Consider the following 26,759-nt stretch of genomic DNA (forward strand, 5'->3'; position numbering starts at 1 on the left):
TTAAGTGGGCCGGTCTGGTTCAAAATGCCCGGGCCGATTTTTTGTCCCAGTCCAGCCCTGTTTGCCTCTATTACCACAACAAAACAGGCGCTCCTGATGAAAACCGTATAGGTTTAGTGACAGTATGTCTGAACATCTAGTGGTGTCTAACTGCATCGATTCCTTTAACATCAACCAAAAATCATAGACAATCAGGGCCTCGTTTCCCGATAACGACATATCTTAACGGCCTACGTGGATTTTGGCGACATCGTAGACTCATCATAGCCGTAAGTGCGGCGTCGGGAAACCACTCTGCAAGGATCCCTCTTACGACCGATTTCAAGTCCTTTTTAGCGTTCGGGAAACTAGGCCCAGGAGCCTTGCTGTGTCTTTGTACTGGTGATGGCACAGGTCAATTCAGGAACACTTAACATTCAAACGAAGCGGTCCAGGATGGTTGCACGATTACTCCTTCGGCTTTCAGATGGAAATGGTTATCGGAAAGGAAGCGGCAAATCTAACGGCAATATGCTCAGTGAATAACGACTGTATAACGTTGTGCCCAGCTTTGCATGGACACATTTGTCAGTTTGTCAACCCCACCCCAACCGCGTCAATTCCACGCCTCCTCCCTGGAGTTTTAAGAGGCACACACGTGGAGCGAAACTTTAATAATTAACCTGCGTTCTCAATTCTATCGGCTGGATTCGTAAACTGTGAGTATCCTAAATCTCTGATCTTTCCTGACTGACATGTTATTGCTTCTTCTATGATAGAGTTTTTGTTATCGCAAATAAATGTCCGCATGTTGATGCTCTTGTACTGCTAGTTGGTTGCCATGCCATGTTAATGTTAGTCCAGGTAGGCTATAGTTACTTTAGTGACGAAATCTAAATATGATGTATCCGTGCAAAACTGCAGTTTTAAGTTACCGACGTGTGTGCAACAGCGCTTGTTTGCATTCTTTGCCAGTGGCCACTCTAACATAAACTTTCCTCAGGACTGTATGTGCCTTTTTTTAAAGCTTATGTTTCGTGCACTTTTTACCTCTTCTTGTAAGTTAAACATCGTCTAAAACATCCATTCTGTTCGTTACGTGCGTCAATGGCACTGATGAAAGGGACATATGAGCTATCGCGAAGGGTCATTTGGGCTATCACTTTAGATGGTAACTTGCGCCTTATATCAGAATGTAGTCAGAGATGGTCGTCTCAGCTCTGTGCAGCCTCAACCCCCTTAAGCCTTGATTAAACTGGTAGATCATTGATGTAAATATGGCAAGATGGTTTGCATACAAGTTACATTAGAGTATAACTATGATGGATGTGATGAATGTCTTGCCTAATGTGGGTATAAAGCCAATTAAGGTACTGTAAGCAAATTTAATGAGATTGTGAAAATGAAGAAGCACCATCTGTTTCAGGATTTCAGAGAGAGTGAAGAACAATGAAACTGTATAGTCAAACTAAGCAGAAGTGATTGATTTACTGATGCTTGGCAGGCCTTTTACTCCCCCCCCCCCCCCCCCCCCACACACACACCACAACCGCTGTGCAGAACTCATGCATTCAGAAACCACACAGATACACCACACTCTGTAAAACAAACACCTCTACCTCCACTATAACACTGACCTCAGGAACGTTACTGTGAAAAATGAGGACAGTGTTGATGACTATGATATTGATACCCGTGGATCTGGAGCGAACGGATAAGCATTCCATTCCGGGAAGTTATTCCAAAGCCTTTCGTCAGTTTCAATGCAGTGGTCTTACTGAATTTCTGATAATCTGCATGATTTGACTTATATTTTTGGTTGAATGAAGCATTCTGCTTGAACAGGTCAGTAACACTGACTGATTTGTATAAAAATTGAAAGGATGTATTAAAGCCATTTGTGGAGATCTTAGGAACCCTAGCAGCCATTTTCTAGAGCTCAGAACACATTACTATAGCACACAGCATACCTGTCCCAATTATCACCGCCCCTATCCCCCCATTTTGCCAGGGATTTGACTGAAACTTCTGACTGACCTGTTTATACCAAGATATGTAGAACAATAAGCTCTAATGTAGCAACATATCTAAGCAGAGCATTTGTGCATATGGCATTCTACAGACTAGGGTTAATGGCAATAGGTGTTTGCAGGCTTTCTGAGAACAAGGGGAAAATTGGGTCAAGGACTAGGCCATGAATTGCCCGTGATGGTGCTGTTTTTGCTCATCACTAAGAAGCATCATTGGTTTGTCTCACTGAATCCACTGAATAGTTAGATGCTGTTTGAATAAGACGTGTATATTGTTTGCTCACTCTGACTTGTTGACTGTGCGAGTTGCTCTTGCTTCAGCTGGCAGACCACAGTGCGTGTCCCCCCCCTCCCCCCCCAGGCTGTGGTGATACAGTGGTGTGTAGTTACGAGTTTAATGGATCTGCTATCTCTAAGGTAGTGCTTGAGTCCCCACAAGTCTGTTTTTCCTGGAACAATCTTCTGTAGTAAACGGCTTTTGTACAGTTTCCTAAGGTGTACAGATAAATAGACTTTTCTGAAATAGAAAGATGTCAACATGATGAGAATGAGTATGCTGGCTCTGTCCTTTGTGACTCACTATCAATCTTCAATGTATCCCTGAATGTATATATGGTGCATGTATGCTAATATGTTTTATTCTATTTGCGTAAAGAACTACTTATTTTTAAAACAGCAACAAAATCACTTAAAAAGAGATATTTTGGAGGATTTTTTAAAAATCATTTTGGTAAGTGACCGTATAATCAGCAGGATATTGTATAGTTATCCACTGCACATCAGGGTCCTGTCTGGCCTGTTGAGATTTATTTTCCTATACTGACTGGCGGACTATACATTATCCCTTACTTACCTCACACATGTATGAATTCATCTGCTTGCTACCGACTCTCTTTTCCTCCCCCTTCCCTTCTGCCCCCCCCCGCCCCCCCCCCCCCCACACACACACACACCTTCTATCCCTCTGCCCGGCTTGCCTCAAGCAGATAGGTCCCCCCTAATGAGTGGGGCTCTGCTCAAGGTTTCTTCCTGTTAAAATGGATTTTTTTTTTACCTTGACACTGTGACTTTAGTGCTCTTGGGCGTTCAGACTATGGGCTCTGTATGCTCTGTAAAGTGCATTGAGACAATGTCAACAGTTATTGGCGCTACACAAGTCAAGAAAACAGAATTTGTTTTCAAGACTGAATGAAAATGCTATATGGTTAAACAAACTGTTTGATATGAAGGGGATGGGAGTTTCCCCCCAAGTTCTAAATGCATTGTTCAGATGCATTAACAGTACTGAACACAGAGACAAAATATCGATATAAAATGTCTATATTGTATCTGCATCTGCCTAAAGCACATCTTCTCATTTTGTTTCTTTTTTTTTGCCTAAAAGAAAGTCAAGTTTGTTTGTTTTTTCTCCTCAAAAGGACGGTGGTATTTCCATGTTATATGAAAACATTGTTGCAGTTCATGTTGAAAATCCTGAAAGCATCCTCAGGCATAAGCTGTTGAGTAGTACCACAGTATCCAATAAAGAAAGTATTAGGGCAGACTTTCCAATTAGACCTAGATTATTCAAGAGTTATTACAATGTAATGAAATGAACAGGGTGGCATCCTTGTCTTTTCCCAGACAATACTGTGTCTAAAGTAATATTGTAATCTTTTGCAATTTAATGTATTGCACAAGGCCCATTACTGTCGGGGGCCCAGTTCAAATGTATTAAATAAACTCAAAATACTTGGGCATAAATCCACTGCATGAAGGTTGCCTAGTTTCTTGGAACTAATCTGTCTGGATGTTAAATGTGTACAGGCTCACTAGATGCTGATTCAGGTCTGGACATATAATCTGGTCACATCCTTTTCTAAAAGGTTGTATTAACTCTGTAGATTGTGGTTTTACACTTGGGTTGTCCATGTTTTCTTTAAAGGTGCCCTGCCTCATTGTGTTGCCATGCCAGTAGTTAGCAGCAGCTTGGTGAGAAAAAGGACAACTGCTGTGTATGCCTACTGCAAGAGGGTAAATGAGTTCAGCCACACTCTCTGCCCTCTCTTCAATCAGTATTTACTTTGGTCAGTAGTCAACTACACTTTTCTGGAGATGTTAAGGTGGTGTATCTGATTTTTTTGCACCTGACCACAATCACAGTTGACCTGTTGACAAATTACCTGTTTCATTTCTTTAGTTGGATTTTATTTTGTTAGGTACCAGTTGAAAATGTAAACTTACGACTGCATACATACATTGTACTGGATGATCCCACCACCTGCTTCATCTCATAATTTATCTTTTAAATGTAATGTCCATTTCAAAGAGTGCTTGTTTGTAGGTCCCTACATGCTTTTCTACCATTGACACTGCTAGGTTTCCTAAATAGCGTCACAATATGGTCCATGCCACACAAATCCTTACATATTTATGCCTCAAAGCAGAGCATCTGCTCATGCTGCCTGCTGCTATATCGCTAATCATTGGCTCCAGATAACACTGTTAAGTGGTTTGCGCTGCCTCATCGACAAACAGTGTCAGCGCTCTGGATCGGTGTTCAGTGTGGGGCTGAACCAATCTGCTGACAGTGAATTAGTTCAAGAGGTTTTGGCTTGATAAAGTGCCGGGCCATTCCTGTGCAATTGCCTCTTCAGAACTGCAGGTGAAGTTTCTAATAATATGCAGAAAATGGTTGATGTTGCGTTTATGAAATTCCTTAGTATTTTGAATTTCTTTATTTTTGTAGACAAGGAAACCCCTCTTTGTTGGGAAATCTCCCTTTGGCATTGTTGTGGTTGAAAAAGAAGTCACTGCCACGGTCGGTTCCCCCCTGCACACTAGCTGCCATTAGAGGTCATGTCAGTACCTGGAACTAAGCCAGACGACAAGTCAAAGGCTCTTCTCTTTAAACTCTGTCCAGACATCTTTGGCTGGGCGTCAGCTGAGGAAAATAATCCAGGATATCTGAAAAAAGAAAATGGTCTCCAAGGCCGGTGAATGGATGTTTGTAGTGGTGGCTCGAGCTATCCTCCATCCATTAAGCTTGGCATTTGCTTTGACTCTCCCCGGGGCACATAATGGGTGATGGCCGGGGGAGGCTCAGAATGGATGGTTTGAAACTGAAGGAGTGTAGGTGCCGACTCAGTGGGTGGAACAAGGCATTCAGACATGACGTAGTTCCTGTGTAGGTTGCATCAAAGTTTGGAAATCTCTAAGTCACACCATTCAGTAAGGAAGATTTTTATATTGGTTTTTAAGGTTGGAGGGTTGAAGGTAGCACTATTTCTGCATGCACTGCATGACTTTACAGTATATCTAGGATTTGAACATGTTCCAAAAAGATTAGTTTTATGTGCAATACTGCACCCACGTCATTGGGCTTATTGATCTAGTGACTCCGTGCTCATGGCTTTGGTGTGGTCGCACAGGACAACAGCCCTCCATTAGAACCTTCAGTGGCTCCTCCACCCTCCCCCAACCAATCAGCACGGCCCGTGCTTTTAGAGGCTCTTCCAGGCTGCGCTGGGCAAACAGTAGCCCCTTATACATGCGTCAATGTAAAGCGGTTACATTGCGCCTACCACGATAGAAACTCGCGAGCGTGTTACAATTGCCTCATGTATAAGGGGTCTAGATGTAAACCGTTAGTTTTTCCGCCGATCGTCTGAGCCTTTCGAGAGAGGTGGTTTACCACGTTAATTCGTCTTACAAAAGGGCGTGTCAAATCAGGCCGATGTGTCATGGGGGAGGCCGTGCGTGACTGGGGGGAGACGGTGACAGGAGGCTAGAAAGTTCACTCCATCATCTCTTTGAAATTCCTTATTCCATGAGTGGTAGGCTACAATGACTGGCTGTTTTAAAATATAACTAATAGCCTAACGAAACAAAATAACCCAGGAAGTTTCATCTTCGACGTTAAGGCTTCTTCCAATACTGACAGCTGACTCATAGCTTGCAGGTTTGCGGGAGACGCGACATTTGAGGGATGTCACTTAATTTAAACCTTTTTTGCTTCCGTTAGTGTGTGTGTGTGTGTGTGTGTGTGATAGAGACAGAGAGGACTCAAAAACATCAGAAAACACCGTGTCTCGTAAGCCTTAAACTATCAATCACCCCCACAATGAAATATGCCATTACAGTCGCGACAAATTTCTTGGCATTGTGGTGCGCCCAAAACGCAAGCTATAAACGTAGCCATCCTAATGTAACCAAAATATACCTCTGCTGATATGCCTAACCTTCGTTCTATTTAGAATTTGTCTTAGCACTATGCAGGAATAAAATAGCATCTACAGTGTCAGGATTCAGGCGCTCTCGCCTGGCTTCTATAACGCGCCCTGCTGCACTGAAGGAGCGCTCACTCGCAGCACCTGTTGCTGGAACGCATATAATTCGTTTTGCAAGGTGCTGTAGTCGTGGGAACGACTGGCCTGGTTTCTCCCAAAAGGAAAGTAGATTTTCCTCTGCTGATCCCGCGTCTGTATGGAAGTTTGTAGAGAGATTGCCGGGGAGTAAAATGCTCCCTTTCCGTTACGTCTGCTGCTGGCTAGTAATACAGACAGCCGGAAAGGTTAATAAACGGAATGAAATAGCTACACATTACACACGCTATGTTTTAATAAAAGCCACGTTACTCACATACTGGTTAACACTGTTTGTTACAGCACATAAATGTTTGTCGCTACATCCAAACTGCGTCACCGTTGTCCCTCCCTGTGCTCCAGCCGCACCATTTTGCTTGCAATGTGAATCATTTAATTGAAATATGCTTATTGGCATTTGTTGCACCTTAATCATTTTCTACAAACATGATATGCTATGTATGGTATAGTAGACTGAGACTCTATTCACTACTGCACAAAAACTAGACGTTTGCAATGAAGTAGGTTAACTTTCGCCAATATCTCCGTAAGGGAGATGGGTTATGTGCTCAAATTTCCTGGGATCAAAGAAGACGTTAGTATTCATGTGCAAACTAAAAATCACGTCTCAGGATTGCTGCGCATGCAAGTTATTTCGGGTGTCTCAACTGTAACTAATACCACTGTCATATAATTATGAGTCCAGTAAAAGACGGAGCAAACACAGTTTTCTACCGTTGTTGAAACACATCCACGCGTAGACTCGTTTTCTTTCCATCCGAGAGTGGTTATTCAAAGAAAATATTAAGCACTATATGCTGATAGAAAGAAGGGAACTTTAAGCCACTACACTGCCTGTGCCCGATGCGGATCCACGTTGATGTTGTTAGTAAACAAACCAGGTGGGAGCACATCTCCGTGGTCTTTGCGCATGCCCGAGGCAATGTAACCGCTTTACATTTTGCACATGTATACAGGTAACGACAAGAGCCGTTTCCCTTGAAAATCTTCACACCTACACGCGAATACGATACGATAAACTGATCTGATCTCAGTGGCACATGTATAAGGCCCTACTGGTGTCTTTTTCAATGTTTGTCAATGCCAGTTGCTTAACCATTTATCAGGGGTCAGTAAGTACTCTGGCAGCTGGGGCTCTCTCTTTTTGGCCGTGTGTGCTTTGGAAATCTTATTTCCCCCTTAAAAAAACATGGAAGATGTTTGGTCAGTCTCCCCCCTTTTCCACTTGCTTATTCTGACGTTTTTTCTTCTTCTGAGGTGCCTCGTATGTGACCTGTATGATTAACTGTCATACATAGTGGAGCAACATTGCCTCCCTCAGACTGCAGCCATGGGCCAAGTCCTATTTATCCCTTTTTCATTTTCTCCGTCTGTCCCTCCCTCCGTCCACCTCTCGGGGCAGTGCAGTCGTGGGACAGGACCAGTCTCAGTCCGTGCAAGAGGGCTGAACGAGTTGAGACACACGAGGGGTAGAATGAAGGGAGGAGTAAAAATAGTAGTTCTAGGGCTTGACATGTCAGGAGAAAGTATTTGAGTAGAGAGGAGGGAAGTGAACGAACCTGAGCCCCATTCTTTACATAGAGTCTGACCCATATCTTGCGGACGGTGTGGTGTGTGTCTTTTAAAAAAAAAATCGTGGTGTTCCAAGTTCTTCAGGTCTCTTCCTTCTGCACAAATCCAGTTGGTAAGTACCATAGAACAGCCTTTCACCTTCGTGCAGAATATTTACAGATCAGTCCTGCACCACCAGTTCTTTTTGTTTTTTTTTTGTTTATTAAACAACCCTTTTTGTTCGTTGGTGATCGTATACTGAAAAATGATTTTAGGCATTATTCGGTTGAAACCAGAAAGTATTTAAGACTTTTAAGAATGAAAGAAGTTGATAAACTGGTTTTCCCATAGTGAGTTGTGGTGCTGCTGTAATATGTATTTCTATGAAATGCAGTTTTGTATTTGTTTATGTCCATGCAAAAATCACTAACATTTAAAATGTGTAATTGCAAGACTTTTGTACAATATTGAATGGTTAGTTGAAAATATATATGCAATTGATTTATTGAAAATGACAGGAATTATGGTGGAAGGTGCATGTGAGTGTTCTTGGTGTACAGCAACTCTCTGTTCCTGATAAAAATGTGGGCAGTTTCAAACTAATTAAGCTAATTCAATTGACAGGTCCTCACTGAAGTCCGGTAGGACAGGACAGAGATGTGCATGAATGTGGTGGTCATTTGTGTATAATGGAGAGCATTGTGTTGAGTGCGTTTTTGAGTCACATTCTGTCCTTGACCCTGCTAGTCCACCGCTACTCCAACTCATAATTAATCTAAACTCTTCAGTACATCAAAACAATTCATGGAGATGCTGTCACAGACATGTCATGTTGACATCCTCAGCTTTTAAGGACCCCCAGCTGTCAAAATGAAATGCTGCTCTTTTTTCACACATTATGTAATAGTTTCTCAAGAACTCATTGGCTTAGCTGTCATGAGAATAAGCCAATGTGGAACCTGCCTGAGCGGGGAGAGTAGACCTGAGCCAAAGAAAGCTGCTTTGTGTGCAGAGGTGAAGTTTTGCAATAAGTTTCTCCTGGTATGGAGTGTGAAGAAATAGGTCATTCGTGTTGGAACACAACATACTAATCCATTAGAGAGCCTTTCTGTACACAGGTCCTGTGCACAAGTGTATACACCTTTCTACACTCATTTGTTGGACATGTTGATATGTTATGCCGTACTGAACATCGTGGATGACGTCCTTAATATCTTCACATGCTTTGGGTAGCAGCGTGTCCTCAATTCCAATATGGATTGTGTTCAACTCTACTCAACTATTAAGTTAAAGAATTAAAATGAATCCCGGCTGCTGTAGAGGAATTTTCTTGCATAATGTCATATGGATTTAATATCCCCTTCTAATCTGGTAGGACTTTTCAGTTATGCTGACAGTATGCTGAGTTTGGGAACCAAATTTTTTTATATGCTTAAAAGACAACATAAAAAAGGAAAAATCGTTTTGTTAAACTATTTAGTTAAAGATTTCAAATGAATCCCGGCTGTTATAGAGAAATATTATTGCATAATGTCATATGGGTTAAATATCCCCTTCTAATCTATTAGGATTTTTCAGTTATGCTTACAGTATGTTTCTGACTTTGGCTTTTGCCATTGGTATATGCTTGAAATAAAAAATAAAAAAGGAAAAATTGTACTAGTAAACATACTGGTAAAACCCAATCCAACAGTAGTGTGCATAGTAACTTCAGACACAGATCACATGTCTTTGACTAAATGATTATTCAGGAGCTTGCATATTATGTCATGTTTTTTTTGTTTGTTTTAAAGTTGCTCCTTGGTGGACTGAATCATCTGACAGGACCGTGAGATTGCTTGCAGTGTTGTTATGAATTCTTCTGTTAGAATACACATAGGAAAGCCACCCACTGACACTAAGAGCTTTCCTCAAATCTTTAGAGTGACCCCTGTCTTGTCTTCTTTCACACAGTGAGGTCTGTGCTCAGTCCTCGGGCTAATCATACCTTTGTCAGGACCTCTTGAAAGTAATTACTGGTCTTTCCCATAGTAGACAGCAGATGTGACCCAGATAATTAGAACACCAGAACATGTCCTTGTTCAGAACAACCTTGGAATAATCTGTGCTTACCAGAAAAAAAGTGTTTGATTTGATTGACCTCAAACAGAACACCAACAGCCCTCCTTACAGGTGCAGGACCGAGGCAGAATGGCATTACACAAGACAGCCTGATTCCCCGAATGACTGACTAATTTTCTCTTCTTTTTTCTCTTTCTCTCTTGTATCTTTTTCTCTCACTCTCACCAGTACCTCTCACAAGTCCCAGGATGTTGGGTCACATGCTGTCGTTCGGCCGCTCCCTGGTGCGGAGGAAGGTAGTGGACATGGACTCCCTGGAGGACTCCAAGCTGTGCCGCTGCCTCGGCACCGTGGACCTGATCGCCCTGGGTGTGGGGAGCACGCTGGGCGCCGGCGTGTACGTGTTGGCTGGAGAGGTGGCCAAAGGCAACTCTGGGCCTAGCATCGTGGTGTCCTTCCTTATCGCTGCGCTGGCATCAGTCATGGCTGGCCTGTGCTATGCTGAGTTTGGGGCCCGTGTGCCTAAGACTGGGTCTGCTTACCTCTACAGCTATGTGACTGTTGGAGAACTGTGGGCCTTTATAACTGGTTGGAATCTCATTCTCTCCTATGTGATAGGTGAGCAATAATGAAAAACCTGTAGGATGATGTGATTTTACTTTGTAGAGCTCTTTACTCCAAATATACAAATGTACTTCGTGTACGTGTTCTGATTTAAAAAAAATGATGTTCCCATCCTCCCATTTAGTGTCTTTGTCTAAATGCCTCTGCAATGCAGCTGTTGACCACACAGCTGAATGTGCAATTAAACTTTATGTTCAGTTCAGAGTTACTGTTTAAAATGACTGTGTCTACAGCTTGTATTCATCTGATCTCCCCCACAGGAACCTCAAGTGTGGCACGAGCGTGGAGTGGGACATTCGATGAGCTTATCGGTGGCCACATTGAGCAGTTCTGCAAAACCTATTTCAGGATGAGCGCTCCAGGCCTCGCCGAGTATCCAGACTTCTTTGCTGTGGCCCTAATCCTGCTCCTCTCAGGTAATGCTGTATGAAATTACAAGTATCATCCACTGACTGAGGCTGGACATGTGTCATCACTCTGAAGTAGGGAGCCTTCTTAGGACAGTTCTTTTAGTCGGTCTCTTCGGGAGGGATGTTTATTCTTCACTCATACCCACGTCATGACCTTACTGAAATGCTGATTTAATAAGAGATAGTGGGTGAGGCAGTGAGGCCGATGAGTGACCTGGCTTGACTGCTTGTACAGCCTTGTGTGTGGGACTAAAGAGTCAGTTGGCATCAGTGTCCATTGGTTCTGATGTTTGCCCGCAAATGTTTTCTTGCCAAAATGGAGGTTTGGTAGAATGGAACAAGTTTCTTATTTTGAAAGAACACCGTGTATATGTCAACAGAACGTCTTCGCTACAAAACAGACGCTCGCTCATGTGGTTCATTTAAGGATCTCAAGAGGTGCCAGGAGACCAATCAGATAATCTCATTGCCACTGGAATGAATGTCCTCTGCAAAGTTCAACATTAAATTAGAATCAGTTGAGGTTTTCATGAAGCTCGTTTTTGCTGAAAGGGTAACAGTTGCTCGCCTAGAATGCATACGTGGGACGTTTTGAGTCTACACCTGACTCAGTTATGTAACTGTACCTTAAGAAGGTAAAGAATGTTCACTAATGCTTCACACCTTTTCCCTCAAGTGTTAGGTAAACCTGACATTTCTCCAGGGCAATCTTGTCCTGTATTTCTAACAGTGTTTTTTTCTTGGGCTGTAGATCCAAGGCTGATGTATTGAAAATGCCTGAACTCTTCTAACTGCTGTTGAACTGATGATTGATGTGCTGCTTTAATTTGGGAACCAGTTGTTGGAGTTGGATAGATGCCCATTGTGTGTTCTACTTCTTCTTATCATGTCTTATTGTCTTTTTTTTATTCCACCTGTTTTTTTGGCGCTGCTTCTGCTCCTAGCGCTTTTAAGATAGCAACACCACTCCAGTTCCGACACGTCTGTCCTTGTTCTGTGCTGGTGAAGAACTTCGTAAACCTTTAGGTTTCCAACCGACATGATTAAAAAACCTCCATTTTGGTTGCCCGCAAATGCTCAAACGGACAACTCACTTAGGTGCAATAACATTTGCACCTAACATTTCAATCGACTTCATGGATAATCATCTGCTGTAATTTTTTAATAAATCCCTTCCCTTGAGCTAAAGATTCAAAACGTGCACCAGCTCTGTGAAGTCCACTAGACGAGCCAGGTCGTAAAATCCATTGCTTATCCGTGGGCGTTTGAACATTACCTTTTTTTGTTTGAAACATCCTGATCTCATCATGCAGCTAAAAAATACGGTGAAGAACTCAACATTAAACTTGCGTGCTAACAGCCTTGCACTTGACATCAGTGACATTAAGTTTCCATGGCAACTATGACCTGCTGTTCTGCTTGGCCCCCTCATCGCTGCTTGCATTTGCCATTCATGCAGTTTTTATCCAAATAGAAAAAATCATTAAGACATTACAGTAATTGGTCCTTGGAAGTTCACGCAGACCATAATTGCACTACAATTGTTTAGCTTAAAAATGGAACGACTGTAACGATACCTTAAATTGTCAACTGATTCTTCTCAGGTCTCCTCTCGTTTGGAGTGAAGGAGTCCGCGTGGGTCAACAAAGTGTTCACAGCTGTCAACGTGCTGGTGCTTCTGTTCGTCATCATCTCTGGCTTTGTGAAAGGCGACTCAGTCAACTGGGATATATCAGAGGAGTCTCTCGTCAATTTCACCATTGTCAAAAGGTAGCCCTGACGAGGACCATCTTACGTTGAAGAACGAATGTTGTGTTTTTATTCTGATATTGAAAGTGAAGTCAAGTTGTCATTAGGGTAACCTGTTTATTTCTTTATGTTTTCAGAAATCTTTCTTTCATGGATAATGTCACCAGTGACTATGGTGTTGGTGGATTTTTCCCATATGGATTTAGTGGGACGCTTGCAGGTGCTGCAACTTGTTTCTATGCCTTTGTTGGCTTTGACTGCATTGCAACAACAGGTTTGTCAGATTCCTCTGTTTTATGTGGCAGGCAATTGCTGGAGGGGTGTTGGCGTGGAGTTCTACTTATTTATATTTCCAAATCCTTGGATGTGCCTTCACTTGTATTTTAGTGTTGTTGCTGAAAAACTGTTTATTTTTCAGTTTTGCTTGAAGTCAGTATGCAAATTCAAGTGATTCTGTGTTGTGACCAAATCTGTGTGTGTGTGTGCGTCTGTGCGTGTGTGTGTGTGTGTATGTGTGTGTGTGTGTGTGTGTGTGTGTGTGAGTGTGTGTGTGTGTGTGTGTGTGTGTGTGTGTGTGTGCAGGGGAGGAGGTGAGGAACCCCCAGAAGGCCATTCCCATTGGGATCGTGACATCCTTGCTCATCTGTTTCCTGGCGTACTTTGGGGTGTCGGCTGCCCTCACCCTTATGATGCCCTACTACCTGCTGGACGAGAAGAGTCCCCTGCCAATGGCCTTTGAGTATGTGGGGTGGGGCCCTGCTAAGTTTGTAGTGGCAGTTGGATCACTCTGTGCCCTGTCAACCAGGTAACCAAACCATGCCACACAGCCATGGCTCTTTTCAAAATATAACGGTTTTTGTTCCATAATGGTGTTAATTGACACGGGCTACTTTAAGCTACTTATGTTTTTTTTCTCATTTATACATATACTCTTATACCCCCCAGTAAAAGCATCAAATTGATTTTGTGATTCTGTGTAGAGTTTAGTTTTTATCAGACAATAGGACATATAAATTAAGGATCTTGGGCATTACATGGCTAAACAAGGTAAAATATGTGGGATACTATGTCCCGTTTGATAGGAACAATGATAAATGATAAAGGGTATAAATGTTAAAAGGGTCAGGTGGATTGATTCCCATAGCTGAATGCTATTGTGCAGCTGTTTGGCTGACATAAGCTGTACTAATTTAAACTCTTATTGGTGGGTATTGGTCTCTTACCAAACATAAATATATATATAGCATGATTATGTGTTGGCAAATTCTTTCTTTCCCTCCAAGTTTAACATGATGGTAGATGTTTTGCACCAAGGTACAAGGAAATTATCTGCTTTAAGTCAATCTGTCATGAAACTACCCAAATGCATGACGTACCCTTGAGGCCCTGGTGTGGCGGGTGAAATTAAAAGGCCTCTCCTGCCCGGGCGGGTTGTCTTCAACTGCGGTCATTATTATAAAATAATCCCACAGAGACGTCGATTCTGAATATAGGCATGGCGACACAGTGTTCCCTTTCAGGGAACATTTGCAAACCACCACTGCCCAATTCTGTTGTATCTATCTGGCAAAAAATAACCACGTTCCTTTTATTGGTAGAGTAGTGCATTATGCCGACATGTTTGTATTAGGCAGGGAAGCAGGAGTAATTCTGTATTATGGGTTAATGCACTTAAGCCATCTTAATTATCTTCAGCGTTAACACATATTTTGGAAGGCTTTAGTAAAATAATAATACAATCTTTGTTTAAAAAAGTTAAACCCCTGTAAAGACAAGCCATTCAGGATGTTAATGCAAAAATGACTTTCCTCGCTATTTCTATTCAGATAATGCAACCTAATTAGACAAAGGCAGAAAAAGAAATGCTGTGCCAGACAAGCGCTTTTTCCATAAAAGGTCTTAATATCAAAGTCATGGCCGCAGTGGAGTGATTTCACACTCTTAACGCTCCCCATTCATGTAGGCCAATGATCATTGCTGCTCTTACCTTTACGATTCTTTCCCACCCTGACCACTCATTCTGGGATACCCTAGAGAGGTGTCATTAGGCCTATATCTACACACACAGTCACCTGTACCCTCATATTATGTAAATTAATACATTTATATGTCAACTCTCTCCTGATGGCCCAGTGCTCAGCTAAACAGGCTTTCACTCACCATCGACAGCACTACATGACCTACATTTTGTTCCCAGAAAAAGAAAAGAAAGAAAAAGTAAAAACAAAAGCCATGTTCAGGATCATTTTTAATCTATATAAACCATAGTTACCTGAGACAAACCTAACATCCGTTTGCAGTAAACACTTAAGACCATTTTTTCACATCACCACACCGTACATATCCTGTTGCGGTTAAGGAGTGAAAGTGGCCTACTAAACCCTGGGTTTCTGTCTCAAATAGAGAATAGAGCTGACCTCTCCAACAAGCAGTGAGTGTTAGAACGTCTGCTGATACATTCCGCAAATATGTAAGCTATATATTATTCGTTTCAGTCCTTAGCTCTGAAGTTGCCAATGTGTTCCATTAGAGTAGACGGTTTCAGATGATTAAATTGAATATGTATCGCATCTTTTGACATTAAGCATTGCAGGCCTAAATACATCCTCCATAATAAGGATAGGCATGCTGATCTCAAGAAGGAAGTACAGTTTCTATGAAAAGTGTTGCAGGTGCACACTGTCCGCAGCAATACTGACATGTTCTGACATTGTAATCTCATCTTGACGCAATTCAGTTTGAAGGGATCGCTCGGCAATCCTTTTGATTGTCCTTAACCAAACCCTCTAACTCCAGTCTGGCTCTGCCCACTTAGTGCCTTTGACCACACCTTTACCTCGTCCTCTGCACTCTAATTTTTGTGCAACAATGCGCATGAGTCTTTAGTTTCAATGCGCATGCGTCTTTAGTTTCCGCCAGGCATTTTTTGCTCTCAAACTAGGGGCCATAATATAAATATATAAATACAGTGATGTCATGTTTGGAGGGGGAAAGAAAGAACCAAATGTTGGTGTGTGTAATTGATGTGCTTTGGCTCTGTGCTGTGTGGCCTTCATGGGAAGGGAGTGACCTATGCTGCAGGGCTGCTGCTGACTAATGTGTTGGTCCTGTGCATGTCTCCTGTCTCTGCCCCCCCCCCCCCCCCCCCCCCCACATGTCTCTGCCCCCCCACATGTATTGTGTCTCTGCCCCCCCCCACGTCTCCTGTCTCTGCCCCCCCCCACATGTCTCTGCCCCACCACATGTATTGTGTCTCCGTCCCCCCCGACATGTCTCCTGTCTCTGCCCCCCCCACCTGTCTCTGCCCCCCCCCCCCCCCCCCACATGTATTGTGTCTCCGTCCCCCCCCACATGTTTTGTGGCTCTGCCCCCCCCACATATCTCTCCCCCCCTCCCCCCACATGTCTTGTGTCTCTGTCCCCCCCATATATCTCTTCCCCCCCCCACATGTATTGTGTCTCTGCCCCCCCCCCCCCACATGTCTCCTGTCTCTGCCCCCCCCCCCCCCACATGTCTTGTGTCTCTGTCCCCCCATATATCTCTCCCCCCCCCCCCACATGTATTGTGTCCCTACCCCCCACCCCCCCCCCCCCCGACACGTCTTGTGTCTCTCTTCCCTCTCTCCCCTCCCACATGTCTCTGCCCCCCCCACATGCAGTCTGCTGGGCTCCATATTCCCCATGCCACGTGTAATCTATGCTATGGCAGAGGATGGGGTGCTTTTCAAAGCGTTAGCCCGAATCAATCCTAAGACGAAGACCCCGCTTATTGCTACAATGAGCTCCGGTATAGTCGCAGGTGAGACTCTGGGGTGACTTCCATGTGCAATGTGAGCTTCCATGAAAGTGGTAAACTGTGAAAGAGAGAGGGGGTGTAGCCCACAGCCATTATGACAGTATTCCATAATGGCTTTGCAAAATTAAACCAGATATTTGTGTTGGAGCTGAAGTCTACTAGGTAGGCTTCCTGAAATTTTTACTACACTCACAATTTCTTTGACAGAAAAACTCTTCAAGGTTGTGATTGGAATCCTTTTCAAACGCTGGTGGCAAAACCTTTGCTTTTTAACTCAAGGGAAAATTCTTTCTGAAAGAGCTCTAAGGTATAATATTGAACGATTCTTGTAAGGGGACACGCCTTAAAGCACATCTTCAAGAAGATAAAACACCCTTCTCCTTCACAAGTTGCTAGCCATGTCCAGTGTAATTCCTTTCTCTTCCAGAGTGCCCTGTTATGTTTGAACTGGTCAACCCTTTTTTTGTTTCTAGCCTTTTGGGCTCCATGTTCCCTCTGCCCCGCATTCTGTTTGCCATGGCACGAGATGGCTTACTGTTCAAATTTCTTTCCCAAGTGAGTAAGAGGCAGTCCCCTGTGGCTGCCACCATGGCTGCAGGCAGCACCGCGGGTAAGCTCCTGGCGTGGTTGTGCACGCATGGAGTGGCACAGGTGGTGGTTGCATGCTAACTGGGTGTGATGCTGGTTTTGGTGATGGTGATGGTGATGGTGATGGTGATGGTAATTCATTTTGTTAAGATTTTACAGGCAGCATCTATCTATCATCTGTGAATCTACATTCAGGATTGCCAGAATCATTAAGTTTAGATAATGTCTGATGAGTCCACCATGATTCAGAGAGAGTAGTCTAGTGAGGCATATGACACCAAGCCATTGCTTGTTAATGTAATACAACAACAAACTGTCCCAGTGTTCAGGTTAATGCTGCGCAGTACAGCTTTTTATTTATTGCAGAATCACTTGCTATTTTTTTATATCAATTTGCTTGCTATTTACCCTGCGGCGATAGCTGAAGACTGCAAGTTGAGGCTGGCCGTGAGGACTTTGATGTCTGCACATGTCAGTATGTAGTTGAAGACTATGATGTTTTTGATGGTGGAGACCTGTAGAGAAGAGAGGGGAGAACTAGCGTGAGGTATCAGAGAGTCTCCACGTGCAGAGGTGCTCCTGCTGTCATCGAGTGGATCTAACAGGCTGAAGTGATTGAAGTTTGTTTTGTCACATGCTGACCTGCAGGGCGGCAGCAGAACCACCTGGCCTTTTCATATGTGTCCAGCATGTAGGGAGGATGTTTAAAGAAACAATCCCAACTAGTCCAAGATGCAGTACTGTACCGTCCACGACCTTGTTTTCATTTCCTGTCCTCAGCAGAGAATCATAAACAATTCAATTTAAATCATGATCTTTTATCTTTTCCATTTGGAATGTACTGGGTTAAATTCAAATAATTCATATATGAAGTCCATGGTACAAATTGTTTTCTAATTCTAACCTTGTTAATGTTCCTAACTGTTTATTTATCATGTGCATGACAATGGGGCACAGATGTTTGTAGAACATTTAAGCTTTATGTCTTTATGACAGTTACTTTGAGATATGGCTTCAGGAAACCGTTCTTGTGTCTAGCATGAATTCTGAGATTTACTGTTAGCCTTCGTCTCAAAACTTTTCATTGATTTTATTGGCCTATGTGTTTCTAAGTGAGCTATCTTAAAAGCATAGTTCTAAGCAATGCATGATTATTCAAGATAATTCAAACACCAGACATCGAGGGTACATTGGATAAGATGAAGCTATCTTTTATTTTGTCAGTCCTCTGTCTACTAGTCCTACACCAGGAAGATGGAAAAAGTACTTAATTGATAGACCAATACAATATTTTTACTCAATGAAGCTATCGGCATAAATCGACAATGTAATACAATTAACATACAAAGTACATCATTGATAGACCAATACAATATTTTTACTCAATGTAGCTGACGGCAATGTAATACAATGGACATACAATCCCTGTTTAACTGTACTAGTGCAGTGCCCGTAGGAATTATGCATTCTGTAGTGTTAGCAGACGTAGGTGTAGGCTAGCTGATGTTCAGTGCAGAACTGGGAGGATAACATGACGACATGGCCCGACATAACTTACAGCGAGAATTGCGCGTATTTCGTGGACTCCATAGCAACAGATGGGAACGCAATGTACAATCTGAAAGCCTCCGAGGCTTATCAATATAAGCTACCATTTGTAGCGGCCACTCTTGCGTTGTGATTTTGATTGGCACCCAGCCGTTTATTCATACACTCTGACAGGTTTAATGAACACAGAGCAAAGGCGATCACACACAGTATCTTCCGAATGACAGCCTCTCCCAGCCAGGGTAAATGCAGACTGAGGTTTATAATATTGCAATAATGAGAAAACAAAGTCTAGATGCATGAACGCATGGTCACTGGTCTAGGCTTACCATCAACATTGAATAGAAAGCTAACTCTTATACAAATACAAATACATCAAACTACAATATACTACTTAACATGGTAATGAGAGTTGGTTACATGCCAGGCCCATACGCATCAGCTGGGGTAACATCTATGACAACGACTGTTCTATGACTATGACATCATTCACGTCGCGCGGGTCCGCTACATAGTGCCTCACTACAGTGCCTACCGCAAACGGTAAAATACAAATATCTCGCGAACTATGGATTCAAAAATCTTCAAAATCAAGGATGCACAGGTTCATGACATGCGTAAACGACAGACTTTGATGGATTACTATTCCCTGTCTGTTAGATGACTGTACAACTCTAGACATTACTTTGAAACTTAATATAAAGAAGCTTAAAAATAAACGAAACGAAATCAATCACTGTCTTACCTGAGCAAAAGTCTGTATCTGTTCACCAAGAAGAATTTGAATGCGGACCTCCTTATCGTATCCAACGCTATTCTGAACTTTGAGTGAAGGCAGGATAGTTTAATACTGCTAGGCGTATATTGTTTGATTGTGACGTCACTACCCATAGTGCCGACGGGACGGGAAACGATAACCCATTGTTGCCTACGGGAAACGGTAAAATACAAATATCTCGCAAACTATAAATTCAAAAATCTTCAAAATCAAGGATGCACAGGTTCATGACATGCGTAAGCTACATGCGAAATCTCCTAACTAACGTAACTACCGTCAGGGAGATACGCCCTAGACTGACAGACACACAGAGATTCCTGGATTTATAGATAGATTTATACGTTAGTAAGAAGTGTGCTTTTGAGTGAGGAAACGCATGATAAAACACATAGGCCTATAAATGACTGGGGGGATGGAACAATAGTAGAACAAGTAGTAGATCAATAGTAGAACAACAGAAGACCTGTACACTAGCTTGAGGAGCTGTATGCAGGCCTCGTGAAGTCACACAGACTCTGTGGTACCGGACATAATAAGGCTACGTAATGCTCTAAAAACCTCTTTGCCCCTTTAATTATTGTGTATTGAATTTGCATGACATGTCTAAGTTTGTTGAGCTGTCTGAAGTTAAATTGCTACCTCCGTTTTATCCATACTGAAGTTGAAAATGCTGTGTTAGGTGTGAGCTTAGACCTACTGCTTACTACTTCAGTTTAGCTGCAATGGTTATGCCATTTATTTTTCTCATATTTGCGATCACATCATATGACTATGCTGATTTTAGTTCTGTCTGTGTGGCGCCGTCTCCATAGCAATCATGGCTTTCCTGTTTGACCTGAAAGCCTTGGTGGACATGATGTCCATTGGCACCTTGCTTGCCTACTCTCTGGTGGCAGCCTGTGTCCTCATTCTCAGGTGAGACTCGATTTATTCCATTTGTTCATCCAAAGGTTGAGGTAGAAATCTATGAAGCTAAAACAGAGACTTTAAGTTTGACATTGAAAAAGAAAAACACAATCAGCATTGAGAAAAAAACAAAACTGATCTAAATAGAACATTGGCATTGAAACATTTGTAATGAAATTAACTTTGGGCACTGAAATGGCCTGATGTTTTTTTAAATTTATTTGGATGTTTTTTTCCGTGACAATCTTTTCTTTATTCCTTCATGACAGCCTTGTTCAGTGTGTTTTTTTCTCTCTTCGATATCAGTACTTTTCAATGTCAACTTACCGTCTCTGTTTTGGTGTGGAAGGGGAGGAGTTTGATGGGACAAGAAATACACGGTTTGCATAAATAGGCAGCGCACCTTTGAATGTGGGGTGTGGTTAGTGTCAGTTACATCATGGGGTAAGAGTTCAACTGCACTCTCAAAATAAATCACAGGAAATCATAAGCAATCACAGCAACATGTTGTGTAGTGTTATTAAGTTAGGGCCTGTGATGTAATGCTGCTGAATGCTGCCATTGTGTGACATGGTCATGTGGCTGGTCTTTCAGTGCAGACTTGTGTTTGCTCAACGCTGTTTTGAATGCAGGCTGAATTTTGCCTTGTGTAGAAAAAGGTGGAAATCCAAGAAATGTGTGGTGTGTTGACAGTAAAACCGACGTTTTGTGATACTCTGCAAAGTTCACAAGGGTCCCAGTGTTAGCTTGTTGACTTGGAAGGAGGCCGTCGGAGGAAGGTGTGTTCAAAATGAAAGCCCTGTTTGGTAATATCATTGGCGCAGTGGAAATAACACTGGCCAAACCAAACTGGCATGTTCCAGTTGTGTTTCACTAAACTGGCTACAAACCGGATACATCGGCTCTATATTTATCTGTCATTTGCCACCAACTGGTCATATAAGATTTCATGTCCCATATTCAGTAGCGCTACTTAAACACTGCCAATACGTCTAGTGAAAAGTACTCTACTGAGGCAAGGCAATGTATAAAGTGTTTAGACCAGCTTAATTTACACCCCAGTTTGTACTACTCCAAGTAACACTCCAGCATTGATGATCCAATATTTACATTGCAATTTCAGATACCAGCCAGAATCTATCTTTGGAAAAAGCAGGGTGAATGGAGCGAGGGAAGGGGAGGTAGAGTCTGAACTGACTGAGTCGGAGTCCCACCTCAACATGCTGAACAAGGACGGAGCCCTGACACTGCACTCCATCTTTCACCCCTCGCTGATGCCTACAGAGCAGACCTCCACTGTGGTCAATATGGCAGTCGGGCTCATAGGCAAGTTTCACCGACTAAGAGCCATTAAAGACTGGTGTCACAAGTCTGGGGGGGACCTGTATGGCCTGATAGAATTAATAATTCTGTGGGCCTGAAATAATCTCATGGTCTATGGAATTACTCCTTAAATCTAGTGTGTCTCAGTCACACCAGAGGAGTCTTATCTGTTATCTAGTAGGAACAATACAGTAGGCCAGCGGCAGCATGCCATCGAGCCAATGGTCAGTCAGCCAGTCTTGTTGGATTGTACACATAAGATATTAATGATAATAATAATAATAATAATAATACATCACATTTATAACTGTTTTCACAGTTCTTTAAGACACTTAAAAGATAGGCAGTAGTATGTATAGGCACACAGTGTTCAAACTCTCACACACAGGGCTTAATTTTCCTTCTGTCCCCCAAGTACTCCCCCTAGTCCTTGGTGAATGAAGGGTCTGAAGGAGTAAAATAGGAAGTTAACACAGCACCCCCAAGTGGCTCTAACCTGTTGGGCAGAGTTAATCCTGTCTTTGCCTGATATGTTCATTGACTTTTGCCTTTCTTTCCTGTAGTTGTGGTTGTTTGCATTATCAGCACACTGACCACGCATTACCAAGACGCCATTGTTGCTATGGCGCCTTGGATTCTTGGTGTCCTGGCTGCATCCCTGGGAGTCTTTATCCTCTGTGTCGTCGTCATCTGTAGACAGCCACAGACAACCAGAAAGGTTTCTTTTATGGTGGGTGAAACATATTTAATTTTCTATTGGACAACTGAGTAACTTCACTGGAAGCCACACACTGTTACAGTTCAAGGATTAGTTTGAGATGCAGTATGTTCTTGTTGAGCTAGAATCATTCCTGAGCCCTGAGCATATTTTGGCTATATTGTACCGCTCTCAGAAATGTTTTTCTGAAGTTTTCTTGAGTCCATGTAGAGTTTCCCCTCTTCCCGAGGCCTCGCTTTTGTGTGATTTTGAGCGCACCTCTGATCTTCTGTTAGTGTGTGTATTTATCCTGCACTGAACCGGAGCAGCTGTCAAAATCTGTGCCTCGTACCCCGCAGGTTCCCCTCCTGCCGTTTCTACCCATCTTGAGCGTGTTTGTTAATATTTACCTCATGGTCCAGCTGAGCGGAGACACCTGGATCCGTTTCTCCATCTGGATGGCAGTGGGTAGGTGCCCTTTTGTTGTACCTCACGGGCCATCTCCGTAAAAGCCCTGTCCAAACACGTGAGCGAGCAAGATAAATAGCCGCATGTGACTAAGCACAATAGTTTAGCAAATGGGCAACACAGAATATCTCCATCAGATACATCATCACTGTTTCCTTCTGTGTTTTCTTTTTAGGGTTCGTCATCTACTTTGGCTATGGCATGTGGCACAGCGCGGAGCATAAGCGGGCGCAGCAGAGCTGTTGCAGTGTGCCAGAGAAGGTGCCCAGCGTGGGCAAGGAGGTAGAAGCCGACTCGTTCATCCACCCAGACAAGACCAGTCGCTGTTGAAGCAAGCCGAAAATAGGCGAGGCCTGAAGCTCCAGTGCTAAACAGACCCTTTTTTATTTTTTTTAAATCACCGTTGACACATACTATTAGCCACAAACAGACTTTCAAAAGCTGCAGGAGCTACACTCAGACCTTCGTATGAGGCCCCTTTTTATTCAAGATGGGGTCTCTCTCTCTCTCTCTCTCTGTAGAACGTGGAGAACAGCTTTAGTTTTGTTTGGTCCCCTAGCGGATTAAGGTTTAAGTAAATATGACCAAGAGATGAAACAGTATGGCAAGCACATGATGGGTCTGGATGGGTATGGTTAGGAGGATCATACAACAGCATCAACTGTCCCAATGTACGTTTGATGGTGGTTAGGGGGTATTTCACCATTTGTTAATCTGGGTTCATTGAAATTGGGTCCATTTAGAAGTTAGTAAGAGAAGACATTTGATATGAACATTTACTAACAATTTATTGCCTTTCCTTCAATGTGTAAGACATTAGTGGAACTGGTTACTGAGACCTTAATGTTTTGATTCACAGGATCATGTGCTGAAACTGTAAATATTTTATATATCGCCCTTTAATAATAAATGTGAGTTAGAGGATCTGGGTATTTTCAATCTGGCCAAACCTTAACCCTCAGTTAAAGCTGCTGTATGTGTAAGTTTCTTGCTAGCCTCTGCTAGGCTTAGCCAGTTAATTCCCTCTTGGTCAATGCTTGTGTATATATTGGCAAGCAAGGTGTTACAAACACTGATTGGCAACAAAGCTCATTAACAAAGTATAGGGTGTTAGGAGTTGTCCAAACTCAAGTCTCTAAGCTAAAGGTCTGTGATAGAGGTGTTAGACAGTATGTTCAAAGCTATGTGGATGAGATACCAAAGGGACTCCTGTCTACCTGTCGGGCTCTGGGCTGACCCAAGCGGTGTCTCCTGCAGATGAACAGCCCAAGTGCGGAGCTAGAGCCTTCCAGCTCCTGGGAAGTTCAAAAACTCCCATTTACAAACAAACTAAACAAAAAGTGCACAACCAAAACCAATCCCATCCGGTGAAAGGCAATTCAGACAAGGTTCCAAACATGCAGAGTCTGCAAGCTCGATGTACCGTGAGCCAGTCAGCCTTTGCGGTTCCACCACGCTGAATCGTCTGCCATCAGCCTTTCTTCATGTAGCTTAAATACCTAGCCCAATAGGTACCAGAAAGCAAGCACCCTTGTTAGAGAACCTAGCAGAAGTACAATTTAATCTTGGATACAGTATACAAACACTGTGGTTAAACCATTTAAAATTTGATATACCTCAGTTCCATTTCAGAATTGGTGTTTAATTCAGTTCAGTATGTAACTATGCAACATCCAAGCAAAGTAGATTTGAGTGGAACTTGCAGGTTATACAATTCTGGATCAACTCAAGGAGATGTAAATGTGATTTCTGCCATTCTTTCAGAGGGTTTGTTTCCAACAGTTGCCTTGTTTCATGTGCATTACTCCTTCATGGCTAGGCCATTTCATGTCAAAAGTGTATTTTAATATGTTGTCTTTCATGGCTCTAGTCTTGGAAGAATTTATTGTTCCCTTGTAGCTGTAGTTGAATATGGATTTATCAATGTCGTTTATTTTCAGTTAGTACAATTAGCTACAAGTTTGTCTTTAATAGGCCAGGGTGTTGATATGACAATTATTTTCATTAATTCCGAACTGATCTCATCATGTGTGCTTTTATTAGTCCTGCAGGAAAGTATGTGTGTGTTTGTGTGTGTTTGCTTTGATTAGTTCTGCAGGAAAGTGTGTGTGTGTGTGTGTGTGTGTGTGTGTGTGTGTGTGTGTGTGTGTGTGTGTGTGTGTGTGTGTGTGTGTGTGTGTGTGTGTGTGTGTGTGTGTGTGTGTGTGTGTGTGTGTGCGTGCGTGCGTGCGTGCGTGCGTGCGTGCGTGCGTGCGTGCGTGCGTGCGTGCGTGCGTGCGTGCGTGCGTGCGTGCGTGTGTGTGTGTGTGTGTGTGCTTTTATTAGTTCTGCAGGTAAGGTGTCACAGATGCACATGAGACAAGATTAGACATGAGTAACATTAGTGACTTCAGCTTTGATGTAGTAATTGAAGGCACAAAGAGCAGCATTCTCTGAATTAGAAGCATTTTTCTAGTGTATCTGGTTGCCTTTACATATCCTGTGAAAGATTGACGACTTTGAAAGTATGTGAAGACCAGATTCTACCCTTGTGTCTGGGAAACAAAAAGTATTAGCACTAGATTTGTGTGTGTGTGTGTGTTTGTGTGTGCGTGTGTGTGTGCGCTGTAAAAGTATTAGCACTAGACATGTACTTTGCTGTTGGAGAGGTGTGGTCATCTCCTGTCAATCAAGCTAGACATATCCAGCTGCACAGTAATGGAGCAGGTGCAACATATCTGTGTGTGTGTGTGTGTGTGTGTGTGTGTGTGTGTGTGTGTGTGTGTGTGTGTGTGTGTGTGTGTGTGTGTGTGTGTGTGTGTGTGTGTGTGTGTGTGTGTGTGTGTGTGTGTGTGTGTGTGTGTGTGTGTGTGTTGAATAATGTGACGTTTGGAAGTCTCTTGAGAGCTGAAAGGCATGAGTGACATGCAGTATTATATGTTTATTTTCTTGTGGGTCATGCGAATTGATACCAAGCGTTCCCTGGCCTGAAAGTGTAGTGTAGTTCGTTATAAGTCGCCAGTAACCTTTTGACATAATGGCTTCGTCTTTTGTGTTGTGTCTTTCGGGAAATTGGTGTAAACACTGAACCATCATATCATACAAATACAAAGACAAATGATTCGAAGAATCAACACATACATACATACATACATACATACATACATACATACATACATACATACATACATACATACATAGTCAGTACATACATACAGTGTGTATTAGATTAAAGGTGTCCTTTGTAGGTAATTTTTAGGTCAAGTATATTATTTTTATGTGTGTCGACTTAAAGGGAACTTTTATATATTTTTTCAACACTGGATGTGTTTTGTATCATGTTGTGGCTGTGGGGAATGTTGCTGTAAAGTGATTATTCATACTGGTGCAACTGTGAAAAGATGTGCTTTAAATGGAAATTATGCATTGTAATATCATGTGCATCAGTTACAGTGAGTGCCAATTCCTGTTTCATTTTTAGTCGTCAGTATTTACAAGGAGCTTTAACAACCCTCTCAGTATTCTCATTGAGCCGAGTATTAGCATATCAACAAGGCCTTGCAGATAATCAAGTTATAATTGAAACGTGTATTGACATATTGTTGTCAATAGAAGAAATGCCTTAAAACAACACTGTCAACCTGATAGTTCATAAAGTTACAGTTTACGAGTTTATGACGTTTTAATCCTTCTAATAGATCCGAGATCCCAAGAGTTAATGGTATATAAGAGTGCCTTACATTCTGTCCTTATTGATGTGCATGATATGCAGACACTCTATCATAGAAAAGACTTTGACAAAAAGTTATTTAGGAACATTTTATCAAAATAATAATCATAATTACCCTGAATATGATGCACGTATAGTCTTTTTGTTCACATGTAATGAGGATTCCTCTGAATTGTTAA

At 42.5% G+C, this 26,759-nt stretch overlaps 1 protein-coding gene across 1 annotated transcript; it reads left to right on the top strand.

The window, feature by feature from the left end:
* The first annotated feature begins 668 nt into the window (after positions 1-668).
* slc7a2 (solute carrier family 7 member 2) lies at positions 669-23,326 on the top strand. The gene is made up of 12 exons (XM_080840627.1): positions 669-698; positions 10,214-10,603; positions 10,870-11,025; positions 12,624-12,789; positions 12,906-13,042; positions 13,351-13,573; positions 17,037-17,173; positions 20,290-20,392; positions 21,507-21,709; positions 22,270-22,436; positions 22,763-22,871; positions 23,047-23,326. The coding sequence occupies exons 2-12, from the start codon at positions 10,234-10,236 to the stop codon at positions 23,199-23,201; spliced, it is 1,926 nt and encodes a 641-aa protein (XP_080696753.1). The 5' UTR covers positions 669-698; positions 10,214-10,233; the 3' UTR covers positions 23,202-23,326.
* The last annotated feature ends 3,433 nt before the right edge of the window (positions 23,327-26,759 follow it).

This window comes from Sprattus sprattus (assembly GCF_963457725.1).
Source record: "Sprattus sprattus genome assembly, chromosome: 6".
In the NCBI taxonomy this organism is placed as follows: domain Eukaryota; kingdom Metazoa; phylum Chordata; class Actinopteri; order Clupeiformes; family Clupeidae; genus Sprattus; species Sprattus sprattus.

Coding starts and splice junctions, on each gene's coding strand:
- slc7a2 (XM_080840627.1), top strand. CDS start 10,234: ATGTTGGGTCACATGCTGTCGTTCGGCCGCTCCCTGGTGCGGAGGAAG. Junction 13,574..17,036: donor CTCTGTGCCCTGTCAACCAG/GTAACCAAACCA, acceptor TTTTGTTTCTAG/CCTTTTGGGCTCCATGTTCC. Junction 17,174..20,289: donor GGCTGCAGGCAGCACCGCGG/GTAAGCTCCTGG, acceptor CCGTCTCCATAG/CAATCATGGCTTTCCTGTTT.